The 13982-nt window shown below is 36.0% G+C and overlaps 1 protein-coding gene across 8 annotated transcripts in view; it reads left to right on the top strand.

The window, feature by feature from the left end:
- DOCK10 (dedicator of cytokinesis 10) overlaps positions 1-13982 on the top strand; it is a 281723-nt gene that overhangs the window by 186860 nt on the left and 80881 nt on the right. For all 8 annotated transcript variants that reach the window (XR_014264570.1, XM_082464595.1, XM_082464594.1 and 5 more), the window contains 6 exons: positions 1963-2184; positions 2374-2496; positions 3752-3834; positions 8950-9072; positions 11737-11816; positions 13662-13849. Coding sequence is in view for 7 of the 8 variants with exons in the window: in XM_082464595.1 (XP_082320721.1) it covers positions 1963-2184; positions 2374-2496; positions 3752-3834; positions 8950-9072; positions 11737-11816; positions 13662-13849 (819 nt within the window). In the remaining variant the exon portion in view is untranslated. The remainder of the gene's footprint in view (positions 1-1962; positions 2185-2373; positions 2497-3751; positions 3835-8949; positions 9073-11736; positions 11817-13661; positions 13850-13982) is intronic.

Below are 13982 nucleotides of genomic sequence, written 5' to 3'. Positions count from 1 at the left end.
AACCCTCTCCAACCAACCAACACACGCACACACACAATGGATTTCCAAGCCTTTTGGTTGTACCTTCCTAACGTTTCTCAAATGTATCTTCTGCAAACACATCCTAATTTTTTGTTTCCACTCTGATCTCACTCTAAACCTGTGTTTTTTTCATGCCTTTGTGACTTTGCCCATGTCACTCAACCTACTAGAAGCCCTTTATAACTTCCCCTTTACCAAATTTCTACTTCTTTAAAACTCAAGCAAGAAACTTTCCCTTCCCTTTCCATCTTCCTTTACCTTCGCATTTTCCCTTTACTTCACATCTTCCTCTTCCTTCCTAGCATGGTAGTAAGAGGTTAAGGGAGCAGTCACACAGAGGCTTGGAATTGAGTGAGCATAAGAATTCCAGATGATGCGGGGGAGAAAGCCACATGGAGGCGCAGAGGTTCCATGCCCTTGGATCTGTCAGGATCTGGGGCACTGTGCAGGCTGGTGCAGAGGAGATAGCTAGAGAAGATGACTACTGTGGCTGGGAGACTGGTTACTTTGAACAATAAGTAAATTAATTGAACAAATAAGTGAATAAATTAATGATAATGAGGCAGGTTTTTCACTATTGGATGAAATACTTGCAAATATGAAAAAGGGAAAGGCTAGAAAGAATCTTTGAGGATTTGGATTGGAAATGGAGGTATGACATGAACCCATGAGTTTTTAATAAATATTCATGTAGTGATAGAGGTAGAGAAGTCATTGTAGCTGTGAATATTGTGTACATGTATATATATGTGTGTGTTCCAGAAACAATGAGCATAGCAAGCACCCAGATCTTGGTTTCTAAGTGTCACCCTCACTAACAGGAACCAGGGCTCTTTGGAGGAATGGCTGGGACATGGAAAGTATAGGAAGAGCCTGGAACATCTTGTTGGGCAAAGAAAGAGGTGCTCCAAAAATGATGCTGACCTGCCATAAAGACACAGGAGCTGCACTGAAGGGTGTACCTCTAGCCAAATCTGAGACAAGTCGAGTATCACTATAAATAACGATAGTAAGAGATGGAAATTTATTGAATAAAATAGCAATCCATGAGTCTATACATACATATATATATGTACATTTGTGTGTGTATGTGTATATAAATATATATATAATAAAAAATGAGGGATAAAGGAAAGCTCATTGTTACCGTAAAGTACCGACTAATACATGTAGAAAGAATGATGGAACTAGAAGATCACCATTGGTAGCCATCATAGCGGTAGTTGGTTCCAGTGGGAGTTATGAATGGTGGACTGGGTTTGATGAGTAGCAGGACATTGGTGTAATCTCAGAAAATATTTCCAAAAAGGCTAATCACTTACCAAAGGGAAAATGCTGATGTTATAATGGAGAAAACTGGAAGATGCCAACAAGACCAGAATATTTAGGTTAACATTACCTAGAGTGGTGGGAAAGTTGACTTTTTGTGCCATTGATATAATGAACTATGAAAATCAAATGTCAAACTGGGGTATTACTGCCCCCAAAAGCATGACCTGAGTCAGATCATGAGGCATCATCAGGGATACTGACATTGCAGATATTTCTGAGAGAGTAAAGGAAATAACTAGAAGGTTTTGAAAGGTTAAATCATACATGTATTACAACGTATGAAAAAGAATATTTGGCAGGAAAAGTAGAATGTAGAAACCAATGAAATACAGTTCTGGGATCTGAGGAACCTGATAGTGGAAGGGATTCTGGGAACTTTCCTACAAATATTGTATTTTATATGTTATGTATAAAATATATAATATATGCAATATAATATATAGTATTATATCTATTACATATAATATAGCATATTATATATAGAAATATTCTACTATATATAAATAGTAGTATTTTATCTACTGCCTTATTAAATAATGTACTTAAGGAGGCTATCCCCTGTGTAATGGTTTTATGTCAAAACCACCAATTCTTTCTTTTTCTCCAAAGATTGAGCCTTTTTTTGTGAGTGTGGCACTTTATGACCTCAGAGACAGCAGGAAGATTTCTGCTGATTTCCATGTGGATCTAAACCACACTGCTGTCAGGCAGATGCTCTTAGGGGCTTCCGTGGCTTTGGAGAATGGAAACATAGACACTGTCACTCCAAGACAATCAGAAGAACCTCATGTCAAGGGATTTCCAGAGGAATGGCTAAAATTTCCAAAGCAGGTTGCACTTTTGTTTATCTATCATGGGAGGGAAAATGCTTGTTCCATCGTTCTTACCAATAGATTACATAAGATGAGCAGTTTTCCAAATAAAAATCCCCCTTAAAGCTGTACTCTAAAAAAGTAGAATTTTGTAAATGTCTTCAGTGTGGTTTCCTAGATGCTTATTAGCTGTTTTCTTTGTACATAGGCTATATTTTCTGTAAGCAATCCACATTCTGAAATTGTTTTGGTGGCCAAAATCGAAAAAGTACTGATGGGAAACATTGCAAGTGGTGCTGAACCTTATATTAAAAATCCAGACTCCAACAAGGTAATGCATGATCTTTTTATAAATAATTTCAATTACTTTCAAGAAATAAAACCACACTGCCTTGATGAATTATCAAGTTTGATAAATGTAAGTCTTGAAATATTCCCTTGTTAGTGAAATGAGTATCAAACAGGAAATTTTTAAAGTATATATTCTCGGCTTATGCTTTTTGATCCTGCAATTTCTGCTGAGACTCTATTGGTAGAAATAAATTTAAATGTGGATAAAACTTTAACCCCCAAAGACTAAAGTGTTAACAATAATGAAAACTTAGGATTAATTTGACTGAAAACAAGGGAATACAGTTTACTAAGACATCAGCAATGCTTATGCTGAACTAAGTGAAAAAGTAAAATAATTGTTTACCAAATTATAATAACACCTAAATGAAGAAAGAAAGAGGAAAGAAAATACCATAAGTTCTTTAAATGGTGGGACTGCAGGACATTTTTTCTGCTTTCTTTTTTCAATTACCATGTTTTCTGTAATAATTGAACATTATTTTTTAATAGAAAATAAATACAAAAAGTTTATATTATCCGCACAAAGAAGTATACTGGGAAAATAATGCATAATAATTTAATTTGAGGGTGTGTGACAGTTTAGGGCAGTGTTTAACATATTTATGAGAATGCTTTAATTCAGGGTTTAGCAAACTATGGAGTACAGGCCAACTCCAGCCTGTCACCTATTTTTGTAAATAAAGTTTTATTGAAACACGTTACACTCATTCATTTAAGATTGTCTGTGGCTGCTTTCCTGCTATAGCAACAAAGCTGAGAAGCTGAGACAGAGGCCACATGGCCGGCAAAGCCCTATATATTGGATTGGCCAAAAAGTTGGTTCGAAAGAACTTTTAGGCCAATCCAGTATTTACCGTGTGACTCTTTACAGAACAAGTTTGCTGACCTCTGTCATAACAAATAAAAAGAAATACAGGACAGCCTGTGAATGTAAATTTTATAACTCTTTCCATTCAATATTTTAAGGTCTTTTAAGTCAGAAAAAAAGTTGGTATTCCAAGATAAGGGTGTTTTCTACATTTGAAATTTCTAAACTAAAAAGAAAGAAAACGTTATACAATAGTTTGAACACAGAGGATATCATTTGTCTCTTTACAAGGTAGAATCTGTGGGCCAGTAAAGCAGAATTTTACTGAGTTTCAATATAACATGGAAAAGTATTTATTAATATTTTACATGGACTGTTTGTACAGTGATGTTCTAAACAACATTTATATATTTTTTTTCCTTAGTATGCACAAAAGATACTAAAATCCAACAGGCAGTTCTGCAGCAAGTTGGGGAAATACCGCATGCCATTTGCTTGGGCGGTGAGGTAGGTTGACAATTGCAACCAACAGAATAAAGTGCATTTATTGTCTGCATTGAAAGCTTCATTTTTGAACACGTCTGTGTTACCTGTTATTTTTAACGTACCAACACCTAGAAGAATGCTAGTGTGTTCATCTTCAAAAATACCTTGAGCTCCCCAGAAACATGTGTTTTACAAGATAATTTAGCAAGCCAGCTCATAATAGACTGGGACCATGACATGTGTACAGTGTATGCATGACCAGGTATGCAGTGGGTTCTTGGTAGGATCAAAGCCAAGTCATAACTTCTTTATTATGTAGATTTGGTCTAACAAACTCTTGATGTTTTATCAGTCCCAAGGGTTTGGTGCGCATAAAATTCAGATGGAAGCACTGTGATTTCTTATGCAGCTGCATGTTTTCATCTGTGCAGAAAACACGGGTCTATATGTGGATGTTCAAATGAAACCATCAAATTGATCACTTGAACTCTCTTTGATTTTGGTACTGATTAGCATAGCCACATTTCTCAGTGCCAGTTGACTCTCTGATAGAAATGCTGAGTTACGTGGACACTGATGGTGGAACCATCCCCCTGGACATATAACCTCTGCATAAAGAACAAAAAATGCCTTTCAGATCTGTTTAAACATCAATTACTATCGTCCTTGTCAGTCTCTTTGTGTCTTTATCAGTACATGAATTTCTTAAAGGAGGAAGTGCCTGGCATAGACATATGGGAAAAGGTCAGCAATGGAAAGTCTGAATGAACTAAAAAAGGTTAATTAGTGCTACAAAAAAAGCAGCCTATTAGGTATCAATTTGAATGTTGATTATACCCCAATGCAAATAACTTTAAAATCCAGGAGAACTAGTTAATTATGCCATTTTCAGGTCTCACAGTATCCAGTTGTGGTGCATAACCAGGGTAAACTCACCAATATTTTTCATAATTTTGATGTAGTTTTTGAAAGTTGGAGACAGTTAGGTACAGGGAGGAGGAATGTGGAATTAGGGGCAGTGGTAAACCAAGGTAGACTCATGCAGTCTCTAGGGATTAACTTGCCCTAAGGCAGCCCTCTAAGTTAAGGAGGAAGAGACCAGGCCCAGGAATCTGAAAACATGGTCCAGATCAGATACCACTTATAGACTGTACCTTTGGACATGTTTCCTTTCAGAGTCTCAGGGTCTCCATTTGCAGAATGAAAATAACAAGACTGCCTTGTGAACAGTAGTGCAATCACAAGTACAAAGGCATCTGTCATAAAGTAGATCATATATATCATTTTATCTCCCTTTAATATCTCTCCCTACAGGGACAACTAATGCTAGGATATTCTGCATGAATAAAAGATATTATTTAGAAATACTGAACCCTTTATGATGAACTTAATTCATTTTATTCCTTGTAAGTTTCAAGAGAAAGGATAACTAATTGTAATTTGCAGGTCAAACTTTTCATGTTGATAAGTATTCTCAGTTCCCACAAGATAATCAGTTGGGGCAAGTAGAGGGTAGAGGCAGGATGTCCTTTTGCAAAGTGAAATATTCCAGTATAGCAAAATTATAATAGTGAACACATTTTCTCTTTAAGGATTGAGGATTATTCTGAGTATTGTTATAAGCAGACATTTTAGAGCCAGAGCTGGATTCCCTATCTCAAATCTATTTACCAGTGAATTTAGACTTATAGTCTCAATTTTTTTGAATGTATAAAGAGGAATTCTAATACCTAATTTACTATTTCAGGGATTAACAAGTACAGATATTTAGTCAATAAAAGATAGCCATTATTAGAAGCCATTAGTCTAATATGATTATTAAAAGTCCCTGTGGAGATCACAGCCACCCAAACAAGTCTCCTTCTCAGGTAAATTTGGGGCAGTGAAGAATAATGTGGGAGAAAGAAGTAAAAGAATTACCCTTTATTGAAAGAACCTGAGCAGTTAGGAAAAGCAGTAACAACCCTACTTTGAAGCTGTCTTGGTCAAATGTGCTGCAGGAAAGATAGATGAAGTTTCTAGGGAGGCTGATAATATTACCAACTATTGAAGTAATTATGTCTAGGGCAGGAAAGCCAACAAAACCACAGGTTCATGCTGCATGAATGCCTGATCACTGGTTTGGTTGTAGACCAGGAAACAGTATACACCACCAATGTGTGCCCATAAATATATGATTTATATAAACATCTCTAGTAACTGAGAAAAATGATTAGCAGTACAGTTCTCAAGATTTCATGTTAGACCCCTTGGAATATCTAACCACAAAATCAAGTACAAGATCTAACCAAAGAAGATTTTAATTTTCCCTCCACAGTGTGGAAACTGCTTCAAATAAATGTTGACCAAATTAGAGAAGGGCTCTTGCTACTCATGTCGTTTTGACATACGGTAGCCTGCTGACATATCCCAATACCCTACTGATACCACTGGTTCTCTGGCTCCTTTTCCTTTCTATTCTATTTTCTCGATTGCAGCTTATTTCTTGACATAGCTTTGAGTGGACTCTAAAACCCTTTGGCCCGTAAAATCAACTGCCACTAAAAAGCATAGAATTGACAGTTAGCTTACAATCATATTTTTACCCGATCCAGTCATCCCACCAGCTGCAAAACACACAAATACTCATCACTGTGAACATTTAATCTAGAACATGCACTAATTTGGTGCATGTTCTTATTTTGGGCACCAGCTGTAGCACCATTTTAGAGCAAAAAAGGTTATATTTGGTGTAGGTAAACAGAATGCACTCAGATGGCTACAGAGGGCATTGTACACTCATTGATTCAGGAGAAAGTCAACCTTTACAAACGTGCCATGTTGTTAAATCAAACTCTTCCCACGTGTATCACCCCCAGGATTATGTGTACCTAAATCCAGGACAGGACTCTTTTTGATTCCTTTTTCTCTGTCCCATGCAACATTCCAAATGGAACCGAGTAAAAAACTGGATTTTCTTTAAAATTAAACAAGACTAAAATAAAAATTTCATTCTTATATCTATACATTTATAGAAGGCACACAGCACAACAACAACACCCAACAAATGGTTGTCCAACCTCTGTTCAAATCCTTCCAGTGACAAAAACTCAAGTGAGTCCCACAGTGGTTCTTTCTGTCTTTTATAGCTCCAATGATTAGATAATTCTTCATATATATATATATATATATATATATATATATATATATATATATACACACACACACACACACACACACACACGTTTTTTTAAACTGCTTGACACTTTTATATTTTGTCTTCCAAAGCCACAAAAATTGGGCCCAATTCTTTCTATGTATCACAGCTATTCATGCTGCTTATTTTTATTAATATTTTTTTAAAGTGTTTATCGAATTTGTTACAATACTGCTTCTGTTTTATGTTTTGTTATTTTGGCCACGAGGCATGTGGGATCTTAGCTCCCCGACCAGGGATCAAACCCACACCCCCTGCATCGGAAGGCAAAATCTTAACCACTGGACCGCCAAGGAAGTCCCTCATGCTGCTTATGAATGAAGCTCTCAGGGATACCTAAGCTTCTTTTCCTTTAGGCTAAACACCACATTTTTTTTTTTTCAATCACACTCTAAATGTCATGGCTCTGAGACCTTCACTGCACATTGATCATTGCTCAACTCTGGCAGTTGGAACAGGGCGTGGTGTCCCAGCCATCCTGAAACCATCTGTGTAAATGAATCAGTTCTCTGCTGTCCTGCCAGTTTCCATATTTATCGAGTAGGGACAGAGTGTGAGTGCTGTGACCAGTGCTTCTCTGTGCTGCTGTGTTCTTCACAGTGTGTCCAATGTAAGTGAGCTGTTTCCAGGACAGAGCTGCTGCGGATAAGAGCAAAAGCCAGTGATACAACTCAAGTCTACTGATATATTTGAAGTGACTGGTTAAATTTTTTTAAAATACTACTCAACTTAAATTCCTCCCATGTTGGGAAAAATGTCACACACTCAAACACAAGCCCTAAATAATATTTAAATAAAAATAATCTTCAAGTTAAATATTTTCATTCTTCCTCCCCCAGTGTTATTTGATAGGGGACCTTTTTTCCCTCAGTTACTACTTCACAGAAAAAAAACTAAGGAGAAAGGTTGAAGGAGTCTAAAAATATTCTGATAAATTCCTGGCCCACTTTCTAAATTATTTGACACTAAAGCTCTATGATCAGATAGCCATTTAAATGGCCTTTTCAGCCTGTGTATTGAAATCTTTGGCTAATGTGAAGAGTAGTAAAAGAGTCTCGTTAAGGTCCTTAAGTTAGAAGAAATAAAAATTCAGCATTTCTCTAACATTGAAGAAAACTCAATTACACATAGGTCTAACTTTCCTTTGATAGGCACAGAGTATGATGAATTATGGGAAAGAAAAAGGACATTAAGCATGCTATGTATACTTGCTTTTCAGGAAGTGTTGCCTGGCATTACTATATTATTTGGATGAAAACAATTTATGTATTTTAACTAAATCTATACAGTCCCATTGAAATGGATCAAGGAAGGAAATAAATGGTTCAGGTTCACAGTGTTCTCTTTATTTAATACAAAATGCTCATTCAGGTGTTCTCCATTTTATCTTTGTCTCTGCCCAAAAATTTAGGACATGGGCACATTTATCTTCATGAAAATGTTTCAAGAGTCTTGCTCTCTACACCCACATACACAACCTCATACCCTTTCCACTATTCATAAATTCTAACGGCACCACCCAAACTGACATGACCCAGGCTTGCCCAGGAAATAATGAAAAAGTGATAACATGTGCTCCTATTCCTCTCCACCCCCCTAACACTCTATGGCTTTGACATGTTACCAAATCATAAATAAATGTAGTTGTAATATGGGCTGCTGTCACTTTAGACACCAGGTTGAAAATAAGAAATTGAAGATAATAAATACAGTGTATAAATGAAATTTTTTTCTGAGAAGTTTTCATGTCTTTTTATTTTATAAGTTCCTGGACTTTCTTCCATTATAAATGGGAAGTTGAATCATTTTAGTCAACTTAAAAATACATCGTTGTAAGTAATATCCAAATACCAAGAGGGGAGCATTGGTGGTACAGTGGTAGAATTCTCCCCTCCCTCCCATGCCAAATACCAAACTGAATAAATATTGTTTTCTTTCAGATCAGTATTTAAGGACAACCAGGGAAATGTGGACAGAGACTCAAGATTTTCACCATTGTATAGACAAGAAAGCAACAAGATTTCAACTGAGGACCTACTTAAACTAGTGTCAGATTATAGAAGGTAGGATGTTTTGGATACTCTTGAAATTAACATGAATCAGCTACATTGCTGCTGTTGATTTGTTATCTCTGCATAAACAATACTCGATAACCAGATTCCCAAATATTCATACTCCCCCAGAAAGCAGATGCTTTGCAGATGACCTCTTATATGCCCAAATGACACCCTAAGAGTAAATTTGCCAGAATGATGTGGAAGGAGTGTGAGACATTAAACTATGTCAGTTACCTATAGCTATGTAACAAATCACCCCCAAAATTAGTGGCTTAAAGCAACAACATCACTTATTTTTCTCTTGAGTCCATAATTTGAGCATGGCTAAGTGAAGACAGTTTGTCTCTTCTATATATGGCATCGGCTGGAAGAGGTCCAATGGAGCCAGAGGATCCATTTTTGAGATAGCACGTTCGATGACTGGCAAGTTGGTGCTGGCTGTGGGCTGGAAGCTCAACTGGAGCTGTGGGTTGGAGACCTTGGTTCTTCTCCATGGGAGCCTCTCCATGAGATGCTATGGCTTGGGTTCTAAGAGTAAGTGTCCCAAGGGACAGACAGAAAACGTTCACTGCCAGTTTCTTAAGATGGGAAACTGTCACAGTGCCATTTCTGCCATAATATACTGTCAAACTGTCACAGATCCTAGATTCAAGTGAAGGGTATATAGACACCTCTAAATAGGAAGAGTGTTAGGGGATTTTAGAATATGTATGAAACACCACAGAGCAATTAATTGCTGTGAATACAATAATTCATAATAGTTCTGTCATTCAAATGCTTTTGGAAAAGACAATGGAAGCTAGAGCTAAAAGAAGAAAAACATAAAAGTCACAACATTTTTAAAATGAATCACCATATATTCAACATCTGATGATGGTAAGATTTTTCATGACAAGTGGCTTATCTTAAACTGTTAGTCCCCTGACACAGTCAGGATTCTTGTTCCCTTTGCCCCTTTCCCAAATATTAACTCTCTGCCTCTCCCATCTAAGAATCAACAATTCCTTATCAATTAATTTTGTTTATCCAAAACAAAAATTATATATTACTATGAAACAAGCATGATTAATATTTTCTGTTTCTTCAATAGAGGATATATTTCTATTTAACTAGAAGGGAAGTTTGCCCAGTGTTCTTTTTTGTTCTGGAAAAAAATAAACCTTAGGAAGGAAAATAAAAGTGGAATTGAACCAATATTATTTTTTTGTGATTCTACAGGACCACTCCTTATATGGGGAGACCTTCCTTCCCCTTATCAAACTTCATGGTCAAAACCTCTATATCCACTAAGTGGAAATAAAGAATGCTTTTCCTCTTTACTTTTTTCCAAGTTTACTAAAGCCTGAAAAGTTGTAACACTGAGCAGAAGGGAATGGGCAAAACAGGAGAAGACCATACTGTCACAAAACCCATGTTATTGGTGTTCAGCAAAGAAAGTTATCACTATGGCATTTAGAGGGCATCTAGAATACCCAATGCCATAGTGGTGAGACATTAAATTATTTCATGGATGCCTCACACGTAATGACATTTATTCTCAGTAGTGTGCTGATAAATGTCTACCACTGACCCTCTAGGAGGAAAAAAACTGATTTGTATTGATGGCAAATTTCTATGGTGTAAATTCTCCTCCGATTGCTGGTTTCAAGCTACCAATGGGGTTTTGCCAAACATGGAGTTGGAAAGAAATGTGCACACCATCATATAACATTTCCACCACACAGATAGATGTAAATAACCTCAAGAGCATGGATTCTTTCACCATGTAGTAAAACAATTACTAAGTGATGAATTTTCAGTACTTTTTACCTTGGTATTTAATGTAATTTGTTTAATATAATTTCATTTTTAATAATGACTGTGTTTTACAGATGGCAGGCAAAATAACTGAAAATATAACAATTAGCTCTCACAGGCTGGGAAGAGCTGGCTCTGACCTACCACTATAATTATTCTGCCTCTCGAAGTACACTTCCTGAGAGGGGTAACACTTGAAACTGTTCTTAACAACTTTCACCTTACTATAAAAGAAGATAGGGGAGAAGGTTTTAGTAAAGAGGGTGGAAAGGAAAGTCAAGGACTCATGAATTAGAGTGACTGGGCACAGGGATAGGTGGTGAAGAAGGGTCTACATACACTTACTAGGGATCAGGGAAAGGGCCCTTGTCCTCCTGGATTGTTGGTGAAGAGGGAAAAAGCAAACTGTCCACTTAGCAGTTGTGGCAAAGACCAGCCTTGCTCTAAAAACTTCTTAAAATTCCTCATGAAAGTGAATTATTTAAATCGGTTCAAATACTAGTACTTTTTGTTAACAAAAACTAAATATTTACCATTTACCAAAACTAACGATTTACACTGCACTTGTTTGGCCATATAAATGTTATCTGAAGTGGTGCAAATAAATTTAAAACATTCTTCAGAATATCTGTAACTTGACCCCTCCCTGATTTTTAATTTTTATTTGCAAAATCACATAAATTTTAGTTTTCAAAATAAAACTAGCTAAATGAAATTATTCACAAGATTGTTTAGGGTCCCACTGTTTATCCTTATCAAAGCTCAGAATTACCATTGTCTGTTTTTTATCCTTGACAACTAGAATAATTCACTGTGTGTGTGTCTGTGTGTGTGTGTGTGTGTGTGTGTTTCTATGCTGGTATACTTTCACAGAGCTGACAGAATAAGCAAAACGCAGACCATTCCTGGAAGCCTGGATATCGCTGTTGACAACATTCCTTTGGAGCATCCAAGTATGATGATGATGTCATGGCTTGCTTGTAGAGTTTTGAATGTTTAGTGGCTTTTTGGTTGGTTGTTTGGATAGTTGGTTCGTTACAAAGGTTTGTTTGGGGATTTTTTTCTCAAGGTTTAGGATAACAGTAATTCATTATCCTATAGAAATTTGGGATGTCTTATTTCTCCATTAATACAGACTGTAAGTATTGTAGGATAGGAACTATATTCAGGGTGACCTAATATTCATCTGGTATACACCATGCACCGAGCAGGGTGTTAAATTGTATCACTTAATCCTCAAAACCCTGAAGGGTTGCAAATGAGGAAGTCCGGTTCAGATAGATTGATAAACCAATAACCCATAATGGGCAATGCCACACTGAGCTGTCAAAGGGCTACTCTGAACACCGTGCGTTGCCGCCCAAGTGGCCATGCGGTAATTATAGCCGGAAAGTTTTTAGACTCTTGTTATTACACAGAGAGCATATATCTTTTCCAGAATATGGTCAAAAGTTCTATTTATGTTAGTGAAAATTTAGATTTCAGAAGCAGTTTTATTAACTTATAAATAAGATTTTTCAGAATTTATTTATTAAGTGGTGAGATTAGTTTATTTGGTTTTATTTTCCTTCTAATTATACCTTTTAGTGACTTTCTCAGTGATGCAAAGAATGAATAAAGGCATCCTAAAAAGAACTACAAACAGGGAGAGAATTATTACCACAGGATATTTGAATTACCATTAGCACTATTAAACTTTCCATTCTTATGATTTTTCCACAAATCACTTTAATATGAAATAAAATGAGCATTCTAACTTAAATCATGGCTCCAAATCACTTTTGTATTGATTGGTGTGAAAAACCAGATGACAAAGTAAGCCATTTCTTCTACCTGATTTGTGGGAGGTTGCTTTTATTACCTAGGGAAAAGAAAAATAACAAAAGAGAAAGCTAAAATATTCTCTTTGAAAAGAAAAATAACAAAAGAGAAAGCTAAAATATTCTCTTTGAATATCCTATGATATTCTCTGATATCATAGGATATCAGAGAAATTCAAACATATAATAAAAATATTCTAATTGATTTTTGAAGAAAAAAAAAAAGCCTATAATCTGATTCCCAAGCATATAGCTAACGATATAGCTAAGCATGTAGCTAACCATGTTGCTTGTTTGAACACAGGAAGATTCCAGATGGGGTAAAGGAAGGTAGAAGGCCTTGCTTTCTTTCAGTGCCACAACTTCAGCCTCCAAACTGCTTAGTGACAAGTTTTGATTTATAAATTCCTAATGGTCTTTTTCCCCCCTTAGGCTGTTTGTACAAGGTTAGATTTTAAAAGACTGTGAAAATTAAAGAGAAAAAAAAATTGTAACTATTAAGGCAGAGGGGGATTAGGGCCTAGGTTGTGAAATCATTCCATAGGGAAAATTACTATTAAGCCAAGTGGTACTATCAGTAATAAACCCATTGGACAGAGTTTTGTTCTGTCATAGATCAATATTTATAGTATGATGGCCCAAGTCAGTGGGCTAGTCTTTATCTTAGAATATCTGGTTAGTATGCTCAGAGGACCTCTAGCTAAAATTTACTTCCTATATGAAGCTTAATACAAAAAGAAAATAGTTATAAATCCAAGAGATTTACCAGTTTTTTGAGATATCAGTTTTGATGTTAAATATATCACTGAGTATCTATCATGCTTACCTCCTACAAAGTTTTCAGGCCAGCATAATTTAACATAAATTAGTATACAAGCATGGAGTTTCTATTTTGAGTAGATTCATTTTAAAATAGGTTAGGTATTGTTCACTTCCAATCATATCAAGTGACAAACTTTTCTTTTCTGATTTTTAAAGACTGTGTAACATCGTCCTATATCCCTGTCAAGCCTTTCAATGTGACGGCTCAACCAGAACCCACAGTGGAAGTGGAAGAATTTGTTTACGACTCAACAAAGTATTGCCGTCCTTACAGAGTATACAAAAATCAAATTTACATTTACCCCAAGCACCTCAAGTATGATAGCCAGAAATGTTTCAACAAGGTATATGTTTCTGAGATATCATCCTCTCTCTCCACCCTATTTAGACCATATTAAGATGGTTTCTTTTTTTTTTTTATATAAGATTCTCGATGATTTTAATTTATTTATTTTTATTTATTTATGGCTGTGTTGG

Source organism: Balaenoptera physalus, assembly GCF_965194825.1.
Source record: "Balaenoptera physalus genome assembly, chromosome: 6".
Classification (NCBI taxonomy): Eukaryota; Metazoa; Chordata; class Mammalia; order Artiodactyla; family Balaenopteridae; genus Balaenoptera; species Balaenoptera physalus.
The sequence above is the reverse complement of the archived record's forward strand: the minus strand, read 5'-3'. Positions and strand labels throughout refer to the sequence as shown.